Source organism: Sus scrofa, chromosome 9 (genome assembly GCF_054392235.1).
Source record: "Sus scrofa isolate SSC_HxYL_T2T_F1_AM1 chromosome 9, Sscrofa_HxYL_maternal_Yorkshire_Landrace_v2.0, whole genome shotgun sequence".
NCBI lineage: Eukaryota > Metazoa > Chordata > Mammalia > Artiodactyla > Suidae > Sus > Sus scrofa.
Genome location: NC_139391.1, coordinates 82421423 through 82444020, shown reverse-complemented (window position 1 = coordinate 82444020; position 22598 = coordinate 82421423). Strand labels below are relative to the sequence as shown.

At 37.8% G+C, this 22598-nt stretch overlaps 1 protein-coding gene and 1 long non-coding RNA gene across 10 annotated transcripts in view; one reads left to right on the top strand and one right to left on the bottom strand.

Moving 5' to 3' along the window:
- Positions 1-22598, bottom strand: part of LOC110255476 (uncharacterized) — a 217504-nt gene that overhangs the window by 71164 nt on the left and 123742 nt on the right. The window lies entirely within an intron of this gene.
- COL28A1 (collagen type XXVIII alpha 1 chain) overlaps positions 1-22598 on the top strand; it is a 171089-nt gene that overhangs the window by 65303 nt on the left and 83188 nt on the right. For all 6 annotated transcript variants that reach the window (XM_021063396.2, XM_021063395.2, XM_084977086.1 and 3 more), the window contains 6 exons: positions 2003-2071; positions 5916-5984; positions 9443-9511; positions 11897-11965; positions 19683-19754; positions 20491-20559. In XM_021063396.2, coding sequence (XP_020919055.2) covers positions 2003-2071; positions 5916-5984; positions 9443-9511; positions 11897-11965; positions 19683-19754; positions 20491-20559 — 417 coding nt within the window. The remainder of the gene's footprint in view (positions 1-2002; positions 2072-5915; positions 5985-9442; positions 9512-11896; positions 11966-19682; positions 19755-20490; positions 20560-22598) is intronic.

Sequence of the window (22598 nt, the reverse complement as noted above, 5' to 3'; positions counted from 1 at the left end):
CTTTACCCACAATATAAGGCATGTTTGCCAAAGGCCACACAGGAAGTGATATTCCAAGACAGTTTGGGCAGCATCAACAAAATTTCAGAGTAAATAAGGATAAATTTTGGAATCTTTCTTCCTTCTTTTCTAATTTTCCCCAAAACACATGCATGCATGCATACACACACTGCACAGAGAAGCGTATGATATTTTCCAAGTGTCTAAAACCTTCCACTTCAGTCATTCAGTCAAGTCCCTGAGATCTGACCTCAGCATGGCCTCACACTCTAAAACTGCTTCTCATTCTCAGCCTCTTCCACCATGATCAATATTCAATCAGCTATCAGAAACCTAAACCTCAACTAAAGGGAAATCAATCAGCTAAAACAAATAATTCACGTGAGGTTGCGAGTGACTGCTGGGTTGAATTTTAAAAGAAGCCCTTGTTAAAAAACAAATGTTAATTTATCATAGTAAATGGAAATAACATGTTGGATAAAGGAGATGTTCCTAATACCTATGACTAACCAAAACATCATTATGAAAAAGCAGAAGCCAGCAATTTGGCAGTACATTTTCAGAAAGTTTTATGATACATAATTTCTTAAAAATTTTTTGGAACATAGTAAATTTAGCTTTTTTTAATGTGTAAAAAAATTTACACATTGTGTATGTGTAGCCCAAACAACGTGGATGATTTAAATAGCCAGAATTATTTATCCTTATAATTTGTGGGGTTTAAGAAAATAAGAAATGGCAAAGGAATAAATGAACCACTGAGAAGCATATTTCAGGGTACGTCTCAGTGACAGTTTCAACTGTATGATATAAGTATACCTCCTTCATAATAACCCATGGCAGTCATTACCCTCTGTCTCATCAAAGAAAAAACTCATTATAAGCAGTGCAGTTTAGGGTTGATTGTATGCAGATATACTCTGTAGTAATGGCTAGAAGAACCCATTAGTCACAACACTTTACTCCCCAACCAGCAAGACCAATGAGAGTTTTCTATGTGCTTCTTGGGGCTGCTTTGCAATGACATAGGCCTTAAGTGAACAAAGTGTGAATAGAGTGAGACATAAAGCTCTATTTTCCTGTTTCCTATTTCTTGCAAATGTCTTTGATTTTACTCTTGGTTCAAATAAATTCATGAAATGTTAGCCATTTCTTTTCTTTTCTTTCTTTCTTTTTTTTTTTTTGCTTTTTAGGGCTGCACACATGGCATATGGAAGTTCCCAGGCTAGAGGTTGAATTGGAGCTACAGCTGCTGGCCTATGCCACAGCCACAACAATGGAAGATCTGAGCCACCTCTGCAACCTACACTGCAGCTTGCAGCAACGCCAGATCCTTAACCCACTGAGTGAGGCCAGGGATCAAAACTGAATTCTCATGAATCTTAGTTGGGTTCATTACCACTGATCCATGACGGGAACTCCCAGAAATGTTAGCTATTTCTGATTGATTATATGGTTTGTTTTTCTTATAAATGCGCAAAGTGTTCTGACTTCATTGATGTTACATTATGACCAGAGCTATTCACCTAAGTTATGTGACTCTAGAAGCATATCCAAGAAGATTTTCCATAAATTCTTCCAAGTTTTCAATAAGTGCTTATAAATTCTGACAAAATATTTAATAAATAATTCAATCTTAGCAAAAATGATTTCATGTACTGAAAGACAATTTTCATTGTGTGATGGAACACATTATAGCAATGTTGAGGAAGACTGATTCAATCAGCTGTAATATGTCATTGATTAGATCTTCCATTACTAGGTATTTCTGATTATATTAGGAATGGAGCTCTTTTCCAACTTTAGTGATACTGCATATACGTTCTGATTGGAGAGAGTCTTTTCTATTTATGAATGTTAATACTAATTTTTTTTTTGCAATGTACAAACCTTAGAATTACCCATTTGTAGTTAGCAGTGAATTTGGATGTTTTGAATGCTTTAACTGTTTTAAAACCCTAACTTTTACTGGTGCATTGATATCCCTCCCATATACTTTCAGGGTGAAAAAGGTTCTGAAGGACCAGTTGGCCCACAAGGATTACAAGGCCCATCAATCAAAGGGGACAAGGTACTCCAAATAGGGTATATAATAGAAAAGATGCCAATAAAATTATTTTTTCATTTTTATGTATGTTTATGAACTATATGCTGCCTGACAACCATACGAAAGTATCTAGTTAATTATAAAGTCTTTAAAGACCTTTGGTAAGGGGAAGCTGCCTGAGAGGAAAGGGATATAAGAAATGTGTAAAAAACAGAGACATTTATATGTCCACTTCTAAGCATATCATTATATTATATGTGTTAGAATAAAAATTGACATTGATGATTATCTTTGGTGTTGTGTTTCTACTTAAATTACTTATTCCTTTTATTTATTATGTACTGGTAGCTATCTCTTCTGGGTATTTGTATTAAATAGTAGAGATAATGGTCAATAGTGAATTATACAAATTTTAGATGTAGTATAATTCTTGGTTTAAAGCGCTCAGCTCTTGAGTTCCAAAATACTCTAAAAATATGTAAGATGCTCTTTCTTCCTTTGGGGTGGTGAGAAGTGAGTACAACAGAGCTGCTGTGTTCTGAGTTCAGTATATTAATTTTTCCAGGTGTAGGTGATGTGGCATTTGTGATTTTACATCTGGCGCTCATGCAAAGAAAACACATTGAAATATCAGGATATTATTGCATAGTAATTGCAAAGATTTCACCTGCTATTCCTTTACCAAATCAATAATGTCTTCTCTTTCCTTTCCCCTTTTTTACCTTTCCTATTCTTTTATATTCTGGGATTCAAGTAATTAGACAAATATCTCTGTGATAAGGACTTTCAAATGTACATCATTCTTACAGAACAAGGAGGTAGCTTTAATAAGATATTCAAATGTTAGTAATGAGGCACAAAAGAGGATTTCTCTTATGTGTTTATTGAATATTTGCAGAATAGTGATTATGAGTTGGAGTCAGAAGGAGCGATCTTGAGCCTGGCTTCCACCATCTAACAGTTATGTGACTAGGAGTTATGTAACCTCATCTGGAATAGGGAGTGCTAACTTTCAGAGAGTTGTTGTGAGGATTAAATGAGATATAGCATGCAAAGCATTTATCAGAGTGCCTGCCACTGGATAAGCAATCAAGTTCTGCAAGTTCTGAATCAGAATAACCCAGCTTTGAATGAGACCTTGAGTCTATTATGTTTTTCCTTCCATGTTTATTTAGATTAGGGGTTGACCTCGGTGTAGCACTAAGAAGCATATGCTTTTTTTTTTTTTTTTTTTTTTGGTCTTTTTGCTATTTCTTGGGCCGCTCCTGCGGCATATGGAGGTTCCCAGGCTAGGGGTCCAATCGGAGCCATAGCCACCGGCCTACGCCAGAGCCACAGCAACACGGGATCCGAGCCGCGTCTGCAACCTACACCACAGCTCACGGCAACGCCGGATCGTTAACCCACTGAGCAAGGGCAGGGACCGAACCCGCAACCTCATGGTTCCTAGTCAGATTCGTTAACCACTGCGCCACGACGGGAACTCCTGCCAGGGTATGTCTTAATGACAGGTTCAGGTTTTTAATATTGTATAAACTGTGATCTAATGATGTGCTTTTGTTCATAAAACTGCATTTATTTAGCCCACTCATTGGCAAACTATAGGATGAGCTGCCTGTTTTTGTAAATAAAGTGTTATAGATCATAGGTATACCTATTCATATACTACAGAGGCGGCATTAAATAGTTATGAAAGAGATCTTATTATGACCCTTGGGTGTAACATATTTACTATACAGCTGTTTTTTAAATTTTTATTTATTTTAGTTTTTATTTTTTTGCTTTTCAGGGCCACACCTGGGCATATGGAAGTTCCCAGGCTAGGGGTAGAATGGAGCTGCAGCTGCCGGCCACAGCCACAACCATAGCCACACTGGATCTGAGCCAATCTGCAACCTAGACCACAGCTCACAACAGTGCTGGATCCTTTAACCCACTGAGGAGGCCAGGGGTTGAACCCATGTCCTCATGGATACTAGTCTGGTTTGTTACCACTGAGCCACAATGGGAACTTCTATCCAACGGTTTTTGTTTTGTTTTGTTTTGTTTTTTTTAATTTGATGTAGTCTAAATACAACTGACATTAACATAAGCATATGTATCCATGTTGCCTAATCTAGTGGTCAATGTTCAGTTACTTGACCCATCAGTAGCACCCTCTGATAAGAGATTCACCATGAAACAATCTCTTCACCACATCTCTCTGGCTGCACCTTATCAGTCTCCACTTCTGGCTCTTCTGCATCTCTCTGATCTCTGTTACTTGGAGCACCCAAAGGGCTCAGTCCTTGAACCTTCTTTCTTCTTTGTCTACATGGTAAACTCACCCAGTCATGGCTTTAAATACCATCTATACACTGAGGGCTCCTAACCTAATATCTCCAGCTCAGACCTCTCTTGCCTCCTTGAGACCTCTGTGTGGAGGTCTATTTTAGGCATGTTAGCCTTCACATGTCCAAAACTGAATTCCTGATATTACATCTTCCCCAACCTTGCTTCTCTCTCAGTCCTCTCCATCTCAGTAAATGACAAGTCTGTTCTTCCACAAACCTGAAGACATCCTAGGGTCCTCTCAATCTGTAGCAAAACTGTAGCAAATCTGTAGCAAATCCTGTTGGATCTACTTTCGAAATCCGTTTAGGATCTGAGCACCCCCACCACCTGCACTCCAGGAGCCTGATCCATGCCCCTTTCATATGGACATCACCTTTCACATGGACATCTCTTCAGTCTGTTCTCAGCACAGCTTCCAGAGTGAGCCTTTCAAGCCAAAGTCTGATCTTTCACTCTTCTGCGCAAAACCCTCTAATAGCTTCTCATCTCACTCCAAGAAAAGCCAGCGTTCTTACTGTGACCTAAAAGGCCTGATGATGGTTCTGTGTGAGCTCATTGCCACACTTCCTTGATTTCATCTTCTACCACTTCACGTGTTCTCCAGCTCCAGCCACATCGTCTCCTGGCTGATTCTGGAAAGTGCGGGCATCATCCTTGAACTGGCTATTTGTTCCTCCTGGAATGCTTTCCCTCCAGGCTTTTACCTGCTTTATTCCCTCTTATCACTGAGGCCATTAATTGCCACATATCCAAGATCACAGCTGTCTCCCACTTCCTTGATTTATTTTTCTTCTTGGCACTTATCATACTCTTTATTCCTTCTATCCATCTTGTTTATTATCTTCTGCTCCTTGTACAAAAAGAAAGCTCTATGAGGACAGAGCGTTTTGGCTGTTTTGGTCACTGCTGTTTCCCCGTGTTTGGAATAGTTCCTGTCACACAATCAGCACTCAACAAATTCTTATTGAAAGAGAATGGATGAATGATCTTTATTCTTCTTACTGATAACTCTCACTTTACTTTTCAAATTTATTTCATGGAAGAAGTTGAGGTTTTTAAATTTTGTTGCACTTACTTAGAAAATTTTTTAATTTTTAAAATGCATTTTAGTAAAATTTGGCAGAAAAGGGTATTTAGAAAATCTTAATATATTTTTCTTTAATTTCATTCTCAAATATTGATTTTCTTGCACCTGATAAATTTTATACTTTTAAATATTCTGTTACAAGCCTAACAAGAAATGTTTGTGTCATTATAATAACTATTCAAGATTTTTGGTTCTTGTGCAAAAAAATGACGAATAAATATAAGCTGGTGGAAATATTCACCAATTTAGACCAAATGGTGAACACTCATTCACTATCTTGGTGAATTTGAACTACAGACTATTTGAAAGGAATGGTGTTTTCTAACTTTCCACAAGAATTTTTTATGGTCTAAAAATAGATGTGAATCCAGCATAATTCAAAATTAGCAAAGTACAAAAGAATGAGGTTAATGTTACTGTTGTATTTCTGACTTACTTTCTACACAGGGGGATCTGGGACCTGTAGGACCCCAAGGACCAATGGGCATCCCTGGAATTGGCAGTCAAGGGGAACAGGTAATCAATGCTCTCTCTTTCCCTTTTGTACAGAACATTCTGGCTCAAGCCTGGTGTTCACTAAAGGCCAGTCCTACAAACACCTACAACTCTATTTAATAGTCAAACTGCCACGGAATATATATCCATAAGTGCATATAGGGAAGGATAAGACAGTTTCATGGGACTGTTGTTTTTAGAACTTCCAAAGACATAAAAAACAACTTGTGTGTTAATTAAAGCCTAATTTTCAGGATAAGTGTTTTGGAGAAGTATATTTGTTAGTTTTCCTTGGGAGCAATTGCTTACTTACTGGTTGGTTTGTGTGTGTTTTTCCCCTTGAAGGTCTGTGAATAATGCAGTCGCACTCATTTCAAAGGCCAGTAGAGTAGTGTTCCCCACCCCCTAGCCACATACCAATCTAAAGAAGTATTACACTGAAACAAGAACCAGAATCAGAAACAACCATTTTACTGAAGGGGTACCATTCCTGAATAGAAGCAAACTACAGATAGGTTTATATATGACTCTTGACACACACCCCCCCGCCCCCGGTCAGAAGAAAGGAAAGATCTCTGAGGATGTTTCTACATTTCTGGCTGGAACTACTTCCAAAATCTTCTGACTATAACTTTTGGAAAAGCAAGGCAATTTTGTCAGCTTGAAATAATATGAGATAATGCAATAGTACTTCCTACTTACCTCATCTCATTTAATCAAAGTGACCAACAAATTCAAATTTATGCTGAATGTCTTCCTATGTAGAAAGTTGGCAAATCAGTTGGATTTTAATCAATTTACGATTATGGATTGAATCATTCTGTTGTTTAGTGAACACATAGTACTTCCTTTATTTAAGAGTGGGAGGTGGGGGGGATAAAAAAGGAGATAATCCACATCTCATTGTTGACATTTTAAGTTTATTTCTAATCATATTGTAATTATTTATTTTTGTTGTTGTTAATCCAAGCAACAACCAAGCTGGATGTAACTCCTTTTTCCATTTATTTCCCTCTGGTAGGAGGAAGGGATCCTTCTCCCTAGTATAATACATTAGGAGGATTAAGGTACAGAAGAAGCCAAGATAAATTTGTATATAAATATTTAGATAATAATTAAGAGCTGGGGTTTTTGACTACACAAGGATCATGGTTTGACTATGCCACCAGGCAGTCTCAAAATTTGTGAGTTTTTTGCTAGTTTCAGAGTATAGCTTCTGCTAGTTTCTGACCCTGGAATGACAGTGCTGTCACATCCTGGGTCTTGTGGAGTTCCTGCTGCTGAGTCACTGCTATGGGGCTGAAAATGAGGTCCAGAGAAAGCCAAGCCTTTCCAGATGGCCTGTGATTCTTGGACCTCCCACCTGGAACTTCCTGTTGCCTTTAATGCTGTTTCTTGGTGCAAGTTGTTCTTCAGGTTGGAAAGAGGGGGAAAAAAAAAGAACAACAACAAAAATTCTTCTTTAACTTTGTTTTCTTACCCCCTTCTCTTCCTTTTTCAAGAGAAAAAAACTTTTAAGGTATATGTGACCATAAGAAGCTGACTCCTATTGGATAGGAAATTGAAAAGGATTTGTTTATCCATTTAAGAAAAATGACTTAAATTCTACTTAAATTTAACCTCTGTGCGGGAGTTACTCATTTTCTTTCTTATCCTTAATTTAACATGTCGAATTACTGTTATTATTAGATCTTCCCATTCTTACAGAAATTATTTTCCCACTTATCTGTTTCTGAGGGAACTTCTGTTTCTAGCAACATGATTACAATATCCCTCAAGTGGCCTGCAGATTTTCATTAACTCTTTGGAGGCTTGACTACTTCAAGTCTATTATAAAATAAAGTGAAATATAAAGAACCACAAATATACATGTACACACATATATGCACATATTCTTTGCTCTTTTTGATTCCTTGCATGCTAATTGCAGACTACTGTCAAGGTCAGGATTCCTTTTTACAATGACTCAATGTTCATACTGAATCTTAGCTTCAATTGTTTAGATTGCTTCATCACCATCAAGCAGAGAAAAAGGGAAATAACATCTGTAATTTAAAAATGAACAATCAGTTGCATCATCTAGCTGGAGAAAATGGGATAACATTTATAATAAAATAATCATGTATCTGTAACCATTGTGTACACAATCATGGCCTGTGGGGTGTAAACAAAACAAAATCTTAGGTTTTTTTTCTATCCTTATCCCTTATGCGGTTTTTCAGTGCAGAAAGTTTTTTCTTTTTTTGTTTCCGCAGAAAGAAATTACCAGCAGGCTAGAGAATTTTCTTGTCACTTTTAGGTAATGGTGAATTAAAGGGTCACCTCTAAGTTGCAAATCACAGTTTTCACTGTGTAAAGAAAACTATCTAGTCAATGTATTCATCTTCCTTTCAATCTTCATTAATCCAGTATGAGCTGCAGGGAGAACTTGGGGTCCATGGAATGGAATGTCCTTCTTATCCCTCCCAGGCTGAATCAAGGACGGGATGGTGCGAGACGTAGGGGAGGGCATGGAAGTTCTTTCTGGGCTGGTCTATTCTTAGATGGCACTGGGTCCTCTGGTCTTGGTGGATGTTTGAAGCTGACACTATTCCTGGTGGGACTCCCTACTCTTCCTCCTGGGATGTGGATGGAGGACTCTCTCCATCTCTCCTCATCAGTCTCTGCTTTTCTGGAGCTTTATGCTATACCAACTCTCTGTTGGAGTTCTGTTATTCTTCTAGGTCCTCTTGGACAAGATTCCAAGCAGTTCCAGGCCTACTCCAGGCATCAAGAGTATGGTCCATGGGAAAAAACGTGTATGGGCTCTGCACTGTTGAACTCTGGGTGCACAGGCTGCTCCTACCCCGGCCCTCTCTTACTCACACAGCACAGCACACTTAGCTTTCTCAGGCAGAAATAATTCCCTGGTCTACTGTGTCTCAAAAACAAAATTAAGGTCTCCATATGGTTCACTGATACTCTCTTTCTAGAATGTGGTAAAAGAAGCAATCCGAACCCTTCTATTTTCTCCAGAGAAAATACTTAGAAGACAACTTTCTCCAAAGAAAATCTTATTAAATCTTGTCACTTCCCCCCCTTTTATACCCACAAAGTAAGTGAGAGTCAGCTATTAGAATATTCTTCAGTTTGGTGTCTGCAAATACGAACCAGGGACTATACATATCATTTCCATTCACATCCCACTGGCCAGAGTCCAGTTCACTTGGCAACACCCAGCTGCAACAGGTACTAGAAAACAGGTTCTTTATTGTGGGTAGCCATGCAAGCCAGCTAAAGTTTCTCTTACTATAGAAAAAAGGTAGAATGCATATTATGGTTCAACTAGCAGCCTCTGCCTTGTCATTCAACAAGTATTAATTGGCTATAAGTAATCAATTATGGCATGTGAATGAACCTGTACTTTCGAGGATTTGAAACTAATCTTATCTAAATTTCTTAATTTACCTAATATTATTTTTTAAATTTTATTTTTAAAGGGAATCCAAGGTCCTATTGGTCCACCTGGTCCACAAGGGCCCCCAGGACAAGGCTTACCTGGTCCCAAGGTAACTTTCTAAATGAGAGAAGAGTTTAATTGATCTGTATTTTAATTGCTGTTTTCTGGTCAGTTGTTAGTGCATTTGGAAGGTAGCAGAGGAGATGAACTTTAAAGTCAGAGATCTAGATTTAATGCAGAGTGTTACCAATATTCCTAATGGTTTAGAAAATGTAATATGTATTCTTTATGCTCTTAGAAGCTTTCAAATTTGTCCCTTGGTATTTGCTGGAAGATTAATTTTAGATCTCCCATCCCGCCCTACACACCAAAAACTGAGGATGCTCAAGTCCCTTATATAAATGGTTTAGGATTTGCATATAACCTACTCACATCCTCTTATACTTAAAAAATCATATCTAGATAATGTCTAATACCAAATACCATGTAAATGCTATCTATGCGAAAAGTTGCTGGCATGTAGCAAATTCAGGTTTTGGTTTTGGAACTTTCTAGAATGTTTTCCATCCAAGGTTGATTGAATCTATAACTGAGTCCAAGCTCCTATGGCTTGCTGCACAACTGGCCAATAAGTCAAGAGACAAGGTGTTGGGGTGAGGAAAAGTCACTTCATTTGGAAAGCCAGCAAACCAAGGAGATGGCTCACTATTGTCCTAAAGAACCATCTTAATTTGGGGTAGAATTCAAACTTTTCTTGTGGTAAAGAAGTGGAAGCAAGAGGGAGTTAAGATCAAGAAGTGACAGACAACCTCAGATATGTGGGCGCCAGCAAGGGTCCGAAGAGGGTTGTGAAAACATTTTGCTCTTGGTCAGTTGACTTTAATTGACCAGGTCATGATATTCCTAAAGATCTTAACAGGACAATCCTTGTTTCTATTCATACTTTCTTATCTCCTCATGGGAGACAACTTTCTTTTGGGTAAGGGACTATTTGCACAAATCTTAACCTGTGAGGAGAATTCCTTTAGTGATTAACATGACTGCGTGCAGGACTAAGCAGAGGCTTAGGAGTCAGAGGTTAAAGCAGAAGAAGAGGTAGTTGCAACATGGAGTCAGAGATGCCAAGCTTCTTCTACAAACAAGAGGCAGGCAGGGAGGGGGATCTTCGTTCCTAAAGAACAACTCAGAGATATCCTCAGATTGTTTTGTCTCTCCCTTAAGGAGGAACTAGGGCTCTGTTAATCACCGAACTGTTGTCACTACTTTTCTTATTTAATTGCATTCCCTTAGTTTCTGCATTCCCTCACTTCCCTAATTACTAACTGCCTAGGCCTGTTCTTTGGAACTCCAGGAAGGCCTAGGAGACTAAAATCCTTTTCCGAGAATAAGAAACAGGAAAATAGAGGGGTTTTGTATACAGGAGGGCCCCCAGGATCCTGCTCAACCCCCCTTTTCTTTGATACGCCTCAATCCTAAGGGGAACAGGAACAGGCCAAGAAGGGAATAAAGTTGTTGGATGGAGAAGTTAATCACGAACTCCACAGAGGAACTCAATTTTATGGGGAGTCCGTTTCAAATCCACGGATGCAGAACTGGCAGCTAACAATGGGAGCAGACTGTGTTTACTCTATCTTAATGACTGTTTTCATTACTTTTACTTATGAGATCCTATTCCAGCAACTCAAGCAGTAATATCTGAAGAGGTTCCTTGTGGGTTGGCTAGTTTTCATTCTCACCAACTTTCCCACCATAGGTCCATCAACTAAAACATTTAGTTAAAGACATGGAATCAGCAATAACCTAACAATTTTTTTTTCTATGAAATGGAGAATCAAATTGTCTTCTAAAGTAGAACTATTTATCCCTTGGAGAAAGACATGACACATACTATTTAACCACCTGTCCTTAATGGTGCTTCAAAGCATTGCCAATCATTGTTAAATAAATCTTTCTCTGAGGACACCTATCTTTTAGTAGATTCCTTTGAGAGCCCCATGTGAGAAGTAGCTTAATAGAATACAGTTATTGTCCTTGAGGTTTCTGATTCAAGCTCAATGTTAAAAGCTCAGTTTGTTTTCTCTGATTATGATATAGCTTTTGATCAGCAGAACCTTGGCTTCTCATGTGTCAGTTTTAGTTGTTCTGGAATATAACTGCTTATCTTTTCTAGGTGCCCTCCTTTGAGACTTCTCAAAGTAAATTTTGAATATGCTACAGAGCTTATATTTTAAGCCAGACCATAGATAGACGGATAGATAGATGAAGCTTTAGGTATATATGAAATATATCTAAAATTAAAAATAAATAATTGCCTGAAATATATATTTGCGTAGATGTATAGCTATACACACACCTACATACACATGTGTGAATGGAGCATATGAAACTTAGTTTTATTCCGTTGCCGTGTTTTGCTCTTAGGCAATCAAAGGTAGGTATATTTTATTTTTACTTTGCTGCTATGGTCAAATACGCTTCACTCTTTCCTCACTAGGGAGAAGTAGGCCAGATAGGACCTACAGGTCCTAGAGGACCAGTGGGAGTTGGAGTACAAGGTCCAAAGGTGAGTTCTCAAAGCTGCTTAGAAGCATTTATGTTAATATTATGCTAAATTTCACGTCTACCCAAATGCAATACAGATTATGCATGTTTCATCTGTTTTTAAACCAGATTAGAATATTTATTCAGAAAGCAGTCTGATGCTTAACTCTTGTTAAGAAAAACCAAACTCTTAGTTTAATGATGATGCTTTCTATTTTTTTGTTTATTAGCATCGGAGATACTCTTATAGCACAGAGTGATTCTTTGAGAACATTATTGCCTGCCATGTTATACAGCATTAGGAGGATTTCAGAAAACTTTACTTCCCCTCTTTTGTTTTGTGGCTGGCTCTTTCAGATCACAGCTCAAAAGCTACTTCCTCAAAAACCATTTCCTGAATGTAAATAAAGTATGTCTACCTCACCCCTGTTACCCAGTTATTTAAAAGAAGCCTGTTTATTTCCTTGCTTTTACCAATATTCCCAACTTGCATGTTTTTTAAATTACTTTTCATCTTACTATACCCTCTAGAAACACACTGCCAATATGGCAGCCACTAGCCACACGTTGTTACTGAATATTTGATATGTGGCTAGTATGAATTGAGGTAAGCTAGACATGTACTACACACACTTGATTACAAAAATGGGGACAAAGAAAAAGAATGTAAACTATATGGTCAATATATTTGTATATTGACTACATATCAAAATGATAAAATTTCAGATGTATTAGAGTAAGTAAACATGTTATTAGAATTGTATTTATCTGTTTCTCTTAATGTTGCAAATGTGGCTATTACTAAAATTATAACTATACATCTTGCTTTGTATTTCTATTGGACAATGCTACTCCACTGGCGCAAGGACTCTGTTCCCTTTTTTTCTTTTTTATTACTGAATCCCCAGTTTGGGACACAATAGGTGCTCAATAAATCTGTTAAATATATAAATGGGACGTTCCCGTTGTGGCGCAGCAGTTTTCGAATCTGACTAGCATCCATGAGGATACAGGTTTGATCCCTGGCCTTCTCAGTGGGTTAGGATCCAGCAATGGCCTGAGCTGTGGTGTAGGTTGCAGACGCAGCTCTGATCCTGTGTTGCTGTGGCTGTGGTATAGGCCAGCAGCTACAACTCCAATTGGACCCCTAGCCTGGGAACCTCCATGTGCCGTGGGTGTGGTTCTAAAAAGCAAAAAACAAACAAACAAACAAACAAATCCTTATTTTACCCTTCACAATTTCCATAGCTCATTCTGAAGGCATGTGGAATCTGGCAAGCCATGCTGAGGATTAAAATTCATCATTATTCTGCTGCTATTGCCATGATTATTATGAGAATTTGAGTATTCGGAGAATATAAGATATGGCCTAAGATGAATATACATATCACATATACAGAAACATAACATATACATAAGCAAGAGATACAAAATGTAATAATGCAGTTCCCATTGTGGCTCAGTGGAAATGAATCTGACTAGTATCCAAAAGGACACAGATTTGATCCCCGGCCTCACTCAGTGGGTTAAGGATCTGGCTTTGCCATGAGCTGTGGTGTAGGTTGCAGATGTAGCTTGGATCTGGGGTTGCAGTGGCTGTGGTATAGGCTGGCAGCTGCAGCTCTGATTCAGTCCCTAGCCTGGGAACCTCCACATGCTGTGGGAGTGACCCTAAAAAGACAAAAAAAAAAAAAAAAGTAATAATATAGTGATATTAGCTGCTATTTGTTACATGGTTTTGATGTGTTACACAAATGTGCTAAGTGCTAAATATGCTGAGTATTTATATGCGTACACACACACACTGTTTGTTTAGCCATGATCATAGCATACAGAAATTCCTGGGCCAGGGATCTAACCTACCAATCAGTGACCTGTCCACAGCAGTGACAATGCCAGATCCTTAACTGCTAGGCCACCAAGGAACTCCCACATGCTATGTCTTTACATGTCTATAGTATATATGTATATATACATATTATGTTATATATATGCCAGTTTCAGAGAGGCCATGTAGAGGAGGCTACTAAGGAGTTACACCACTGAAGTTCAAATCCTAGTTTCGCACTAAATGGATACAAAATCTCTCTCTAAAAAATGAAAACATACTCACTATTGTACAGAATAACAAAGAACATCCATGTGTTACACAAGACAGTTTTATCAAATATTAACATTTTGCCATATTTATTCTACAATTTATTTAAGAAGCATTGCAGGTATAAAAAGAGGCCTCTGTTCTGTGCTCCCCAATCCTATTGCTCTCCTTTCCCTCCCCAGACATATTCATTATCATGAATTTGGTATTTATCATTCTGTCAAAATTTTTATAATTTTCCCATAAGTTTTTATCTATAAGCCATTTGTTGCTTTTTTACATAATATATCATTACATATCATTCTACAATGTAGTTATACTCAGCCTTATGTGTTATTTGTATTTTTTTTTATCATTTTAGGGCTGCACCCGCAGCATATGGGGGTTCCCAGGCTAGCAATAGAATTGGAGCTACAGCCGCCAGCCTATGTCTCAGCCACAGCAACTTTGGATCCGAGCCACATCTGCGACCTACAGCACAGCTCACCACAACACCAGATTCTTAACCCACTAAGCAAGGCCAGGGATTGAACCTGCAACATCATTGTTCCTAGTCCGATTGAATTCATTAGCCACTGAGCCATGAAGGGAACTCCTATTTGTATTTTTTAAAGCCTTTAATTCATTCATTTTAATTGCACCATGATACTACAGTATATGAAAACATCTCATTTAATATTTACACATTTTTCTATTGATGAACATATAAATTGCTTTCCATTTTTTTGTTTGCCAATGCTGCCGTAAACATTCTCTGATTTTTCTCTTGTGTGAGAATACAAGTTTCTCTCATTAATAGATGATAAATTGCTACAAGCAGAACTTAAAGGTTACAGGGTATGTAAGTTTTCAATTTTGTTTATTATTATTACTTTTGGCCACACCTGTGGCATGCAGGAGTTCCCACTCCAGGGATCAAACCTGTGCCACAGCAGTGATAATGCCAGATCTTAACCCACTGAACAATGAGGGAGCTCCTTTTTAATAATTAAAAAATTGTTTTTTTCAATTTTGATATTGTAAAAATCCTACCCAAGATAGTCAACGGGTAAAATCTTTGCACTGTTTATCCTCCTTCCAGTAATAGATGACAATGCTTTTTTCTACATTCTTGTCAATATGAATTGTGTAAAAATACATCTCATTGGTTTAGTTTTCATTCCTTGATAACTAGACAGTTTTTGTGTATTTAATGAACCTCAGTTTTTCTTTTTTGTAAATTCCTGTAGATTCTCATTTTTGTAACTGTTGTGTTCTTATTAATAGTTCTTTAGGTGTCTGGATATTGGTACTTTGTTATTTGGGTTTCAATTATCTTGGGCTATGGCTTGGCTTTTTCATTTATTTTTCAGTATCCAGAAGTATTAGATTTTGATGTATTTCTATCCCTTTATGTTTTGGGCTTTTAGAATGTTATTTTAAAACATTTCTTAACTCTAAAAGTCATAATATATTCTTAGTTATTTTCTTCTGAAACTTTTGGTGTTTTTAAAATTTAGGTCTTTAATCCACTTGGGATTTATTTTTGTGGGTTGGGTGATGTATGATCTATTTTTTCCCATAAGGATAACCAAATATCCCAGCACCAGTTATTAAATAGTCCATCTTTGTCACACTGATTTGTGATACTTGCTATGTCACATATTGAAGTCCTATGTTTGTGAGGAGCAGTGCCTGAGCTCTCTGTTCTGTCCCATTTGTCTTATATCTCAGTGCTACTGCCTCTCTGTCTTGATTATGATAGATTTGTAATGTTTTGTCATCAATAGGGAAAATACTCTCATCTTCTTCCTTGGCTATTCTTGATGCTAACATTTACATTTTAGAATTGGCTTGTCAAATTTGACAAAATATCCTATTGGGGTTTTTGAAATTGCCTTGAATTTTCATATTAAATATTGAGTCTTTCAAACCACAGAGTAAAACTCTCTAATTTTTGAAGAAAATATTTGTCATTTTATCCATAAAGATTTTCTACTTTTTTTAAAAAGGTGTCTTAGCAAAAATTTGCAATTATGAATTGTTTTCTTTTTCTATATCTTCCAACTAGCTATAACAGGTCACTGCTCATTCTTTTTCCGTCCCTTTTCTCTTTGTGTTTCATTTTGGATAGAGTTTATTTCTCTATCTTTCAGTTTATTATTCTTTTCTTCTGTGATATCTAATCTGCTTTTAATTCTATCCAGTGTATTTTTAGTCTTATAGCTTGCAGTTTTCAATTCTATAAGTTCAATTTGTACCCTTCTATATCTTTCATGTCTCTGTTTAACATGTTTTATTTATTTTATTTATTTATTTATTTATTTTTGTCTTTTTTTGCTATTTCTTGGGCTGCTCTCGCAGCATATGGAGGTTCCCAGGCTAGGGGTCCAATTGGAGCTGTAGCCACCGGCCTACGCCAGAGCCACAGCAATGCGGGATCCGAACCGCGTCTGCAACCTACACCACAGCTCACGGCAACGCCAGATCCTTAACCCACTGAGCAAGGGCAGGGGCCGAACCCGCAACCTCATGGTTCCTAGTTGGATTCGTTAACCACTGCGCCACAACGGGAACTCCCTGTTTAACATGTTTTAAATTTCCTCTAGTTTCTTGAACATATGAAATGTAGTATAAAAACTGTTTTAATGTCCTTTTCTATGAATTTTATTGCCTGTGTCATTTTCTGGGTCAGCTTTTGGCAGCTTTTTTGATTTGTGGTAATTTTTGATTAGATGCCAAACATCGTGAATTTTACCTTTGTGAGTGCTAAATATTTTTGTATTCCTCTAAGCATTTTTGAGCTTTGTTCTTAGAGGCTTCTACATTGCTTGGAAACAGTTTGAGCCTTTTGGTCTTGCTTTTAAGCTTTATCAGGTAAGACAAGAGCAGTATTTGGTCTAGGGTTAATTTTATCCCACTACCAAGCCACAATCCTTTTTAGAATTCTGTGCCTTCAGAACTGTCAAGTTTTCTTTCTTGCCACCGGGAGCACGCACTGTGTCTCACCTGCTGTCAGTTCCCTCTAATCCTTTAATTTGGTTGTTTTCCAGCCTTGGGTAGTTCCTTCATACTGTGCTGAACAGTACTCACCTGACTGCTCAAGGGGGATGCTCAGCAGATCTTCAGAGCTCCCTCCATGTCACTCCTTCCTCTCTGGTAATCTATTTTGTGATGTTTTTCTTTTTGGCTGCCCTGTAACATATGGAGTTCCTGGGCCAGGGATCAGATCTGAGCTGCAGGTGTGACCTACGCTGTAGGTACAGCAACGCCAGATCCTTAACCCACTGTGCCAGGCTGGGGATCAAACCTGCATCCCAGCACTGCAGAGATGCTGCTGATCCCACTGAGCCACAGCGGGAACTCCTATTGTGTGAATTTTTAATACCTTGGTTTACCCAGATTCCTACCTTTGTCTCCTTAGATTAGAAAGACTTCTGAACTTTCTCTGGGTTCTCTTTCCCTGCATCATGACCTGGAGACTTTATCCAGGCAATAGACTTGGGGAATTGTAGCACTTACCTATTTTGTTTTCCCTCTCTAAGGGATAATTATGCTTTATTACTTGGTGTCTAACGTTTTGAAAAAATCATTGTTTCATATATTTTGTCTGCTTTTCAGTTGCATCAGGTGAGAATTTAAATCTAGCTCCTCCATTCTGATCAGACCCTTAAGTTGCCTCATTTTTCTTACATAGATTGGTCTATAATTAAGTTGTCTTGTTATAGTATATTTTATTTTTATTTTTTTGAAAAATTTTTTCAGCTTTACTGAGATATAATTGACATATAATATTGTATTAGTTTTAGACTCACAACATGATGATTGGATTATGTATATATTGTGAAACAACTACCATAGTTATTTCAGTCAATATACCTTACCTCATATAGTTACAAATTTCTTTTCCCTGTGTTGAGAACTTTTAAAATATTCTCTCTTAGCAGCTTTCTTTCTTTTTCTTTTTCTTTTTTCTTTTTTTTTTGCTTTTTAGAGTCATACCCACAGCACATGGAAGTTCCCAGGCTAGGGGTTGAGTCGGAGCTGCAGCTGCTGGCCTATGCCACAGCCATAGCAATGCGGGATCTGAACCATGTCTGCGACCTACACTACAGCTCATGGTAATGCTGGATCCTTAACCCACTGAGCAGGCCAGGGATTGAACCTGCATCCTCAAGGATACTAGTCAGATTCGTTTCTGCTGAGCCACGATGGTAACTCCATATATCTTTTTTGAAGATTATCCATTTATTAATGTTTCTAATATATTTGTTTCAAATTGTCACAGAAATTTTGTATGACTAAAAATCTCTTTGCTAGGTATATATATGTCTTTCGTTTCTAGTACTACTTTTGTGCCTTTTTAATGTTAATAATTACTGCTAGATGTTTTTAAATTTTCTTATATTTTTAAGTATTACCTTTTAATATTGTCATTCTTGCTTTTTGCTTATAAGTTATTATTTTCTGCTTTATTATATCCTTCTACTTATTTTTAGGTTCACTGTGTTTTCACTAGTTTTTAAAGTGTAGTTTATGTGAACCACTTTCAATATTTTCAATATTTTTTCTCTTACTATATGCAGTAAGGACCCTTTTATACTATATGAAAGTAGCATGTGTTTTCTCTGAATACTTTAAGGGACTTAATCACAAATTAACTTGGAAGCAAGTAAAATTACTGAATATTACAGTTGGAAGCTATATTAGGGCTCAATTTTTTTTTATTTCACTTTTATATTAGTTTTTTAAGGGTTGCTATCACAAATTACCACAAACTCTGTGGCTTAATGAAACAGAAACTTACTGTCTTATGGTTTTGGAAGCCAGAAGTAAAAAAATCAAGCTATCTGCTGGGTCATGCTTCCTCCAAAAACTTTAGGGAAGAACTTTTCGTGCTTCTAAGCTCCTGGTGGGAGCCGATCCTTGGAATTCCTTGTCTTGAAGCTATGTCACTCTAATCTTGGCTTCTGTTGTCACATGGTGTTCTCCCCATGTGTCTGTCTTCATGTTTCCCTCTTCTTATAAGGATATCAGTTACTTTGGCTTAGGAACCATCTTAACCTGATCTTCATCTTAACCTGATTACGTCTATTTTTTTTTTCTTTTTTCCTTTTAGGGCCATATCTGTGGTGTGTGAAATTTCCCAGGCTAGGGGTCCAATCAGAGCTACAGCTGCTGGCCTATACCACAACCACAGAAATGCCAGATCCGAGCCACATCTTTGACCTATACCACAGCTCACAGCAATGCTGGATCTTTAACCCACTGAGTGAGGCCAGGGATCAAACCCACATCCTCATGGATACTAGTTGGGTTCGTTACCACTGAGCCATAACAAGAACTTCAAATTACATCTTAACTTGATTACCAAATAAGGTCCATTCACAGGTACCAAAGTTTAAGACTTCAACATATCTTTTTGGGGGTGGAGGTGTCACAATTCAATCCATTACAAACAACATAATCCAAAACCAAGTCCCAGAGAGGATAAACAATGCTCATGGTTAGATGGTTTAATGACTATTCGTTACTGCTCGGATTTCCCTACTCACAGGGTTTTCTCAGACATTAGAAGATATATTCAATTCCAAATACTTCAGAATGGCGTAACATGGTAAATAGGAACATCTGAGAAGTAAAATCTTTGCTCATCCACCAGGGGGAGCCAGGCTCAACAGGACTCCCAGGACAGCCAGGAGTACCAGGAGAAGATGGAGCAGCAGGCAAGAAGGTAACACTGTTTTGCGTATTAGTGAAGTAAAACTATTGAACCGTACTATATCTTGGTAGTGCAGGAGCTCAAATTAAGCCATTCAAGATAAACTCAGTCTTTTTAAGAAAAAAATCCCGCAACACTAAATTTCCTTTTTCATTTACTTCAGATAGAAAGAGTACCGATTCAAAGGCTGAGAAGTATCTGCCTTCTCTCTGGTGTTTTGGAGAACTATTCTACACTGACCTAGTCCCCTTGGATTCCTAGAAAGCACTTTCATTTAAGCTTAGAGAAAAACACCTTTTTCCTTTCTCCAAAAGGAGAGTCTGTAAATGTATTCAAGAAGTAAGGCCATTAGAAAGATTTCCTGAAATATTTTGAGTTGACATTTGAAATACTCATTTTTCAATATAAGTAGTGAAAAATAGCAGATGGAGAGGCCGAAAGTCTTTCTTTTCTTTTTTTTTTAAAAAAACAAACCACCCAATGTGAATGAAGAGCCAAAGGAAAGTGAGCTTATTGCTTTGGAAATTGGCTGAGAATTTGGACTTTTCATGATATTTCAGCTGCTCTGAGTGAAACTGTAGTTGAATATTAATTTATTCAAGTTGGCAAACTTCCAAATTAATTTCGAGACTAGAGTTAAGTTGTGTTGTGTTTTGGAGGATCTCAGCAGAGAATCTACTGGCTGTAAGAAGAGTCAAGGTGGGTGTCTGTAGTGGGACCTCTAAGACATCAGTGTCATTTTCTCCAGGGAGAAGCAGGGCTTCCAGGAGCAAGAGGCCCTGAAGGACCACCTGGAAAAGGACAACCTGGTCTCAAGGTATGGAATAATCTACAGTGTTAGAGAATGGGGAGCAGACTGCCTGTTTGCTGGCCCTGACACTAAGGACAGGAGAAATTTGATCATTTTCTTGCTATGTCAAAGGTATTTACTTCTGGCTTAAAATTATGGATACTAGCTTTTGAGCTTTTGTAAGACAGGAAGCATGTATTATTCATTTTTCATTTTCCTAACAACTGTCATAGGCCCAGCCTATAGGAAGAGTTCAACATATGTTTTCTCAATAAACAGCTAGATTGACATTTATAAAATACATCACAGGGGAAAAAAGAGCCTTGAGATACATCCTTGAGACTTGAAAGTTCATAAATTTTTTCCAAATATTTCTACATGCTCATGCAGTAATGAAAAATATCACCTATTAAGTGGCACTTTCACAACACGGCATAAATTTATTTTACGCATTGTAGAAATGATAGTTGAGTAATATCTTTATATGTCAAGATGAGAATATCAAAATTCATCAATAAGACCTAAGGGGTCAGATGTTCCAGCAGTTCTTATGTTCAGTCATCAATGCTCATATAAATATTCCGAAGAATTATATATGAGTAAAGTAAAAATAAAATCTATATACTTACTAATGTTCTATTTATAATCCTATTAAAATAGCAATTGATAGCTTAAGATATATCTTTTGAGAACATTGTCTAAAACTGAGTCATTAACCTTAAATGTGAGAATTTGAAATGTAAATATACTTGTAGAATTTCAAACACTTAAAATTACTAACCAGACTATGAGATCTACTTTTGGGGTGGGAGGGTGGGCAGGAGGAAGTGGAAATGTGAACAGATAATATCCTTTTAACATCATGCCAAAAAAAAGTTCTAGAAGTAATTGCCCACTAACATTCAGGAGAGCTAATGTTTTCTTCCATATACCCTTGGGAACAAATGATATCTAAGAGAGCTAAGCTTTGAATCCGTGTTTTGCAGTAGTTGGAGAAAGAGCATTCAGAACAGCATGAAGATAGATAGAATGAATACACAGAACCATGTCAGGGAAACCAAGGAGAAATGTTTTCAAGAGGAAAGCAATGTGTGGTGGGAAATATCCCAGCAGGGCAAGGAGAATAGACGTTAACTAGAGCTGGGCTTTGAGGTGATTTGGGGCTTATGGAAGGCCATATCACATACCCAACACATGCTGTGTCTCAATGTTGGCACTTTATTTAGTGGATTCCTACTGATGGCTTCTTCTTCTTCTTCTTTTTTTTTTTTTTTTGTCTTTCTCTCTTTTTAGGGCCACGCCCACGGCATGTGGAGGTTCCCAGGCTAGGGGTCTAATTCGAACTGTAGCCGCTGGCCTATACCACAGCCACAGCCATAGCAACACCAGATCCAAGCCGAGTCTGCAACCTACACCACAGATCACGGCAATGCTGGATCCTTAACCCACCGAGCAAGGCCAGGGATCAAACCCCCTACCTCATTGTTCCAAGTTGGATTCATTTCCTCTGTGCCATGCCAGGGACACACCTGCTGTTGGCTTTAGATCAATAAATTAAGTTTGGTAGTGAGTGGGAGGAAATAAATAGTTGTGGATAGATTTCATCTCTATTGGCAAATGATAATGATAAAATAAGTGATTTTGGGACATTTAACAAGTTTTTAAAATTTTCTGTCACTACTCTCCATCAGTATGTGTGTTAGGGAGTTAATCATATATCTGTGGACTCTATAGTTACCTCTTCTTCTTAGAAAAGTGTCTGGTTTCTGATGACTTTGGTAGAGTCCAGTGGTTCTGAAAGTGTGGTCCCAGGAACAGCAGCACCAGCATCACCAGGGAGTGCATCAGAAAAGTAAATTATTGGACTGCCATGCAGAACTACTAAATCAGGAACACTGAGTGTGGGGCCCAGCCATCCCTAGGTGACTCAGATGCATGCACAGGTGTGAAAAGTGTGGTACCATCATTTCTGTTATAAGTACAGAATGGCCTTGGCTACAAAGCCCAAGGAGTTCTTTTGGTGAGGTGGGCACACACTTAGGTATAGTGCCTTGCTGATAAGCCTT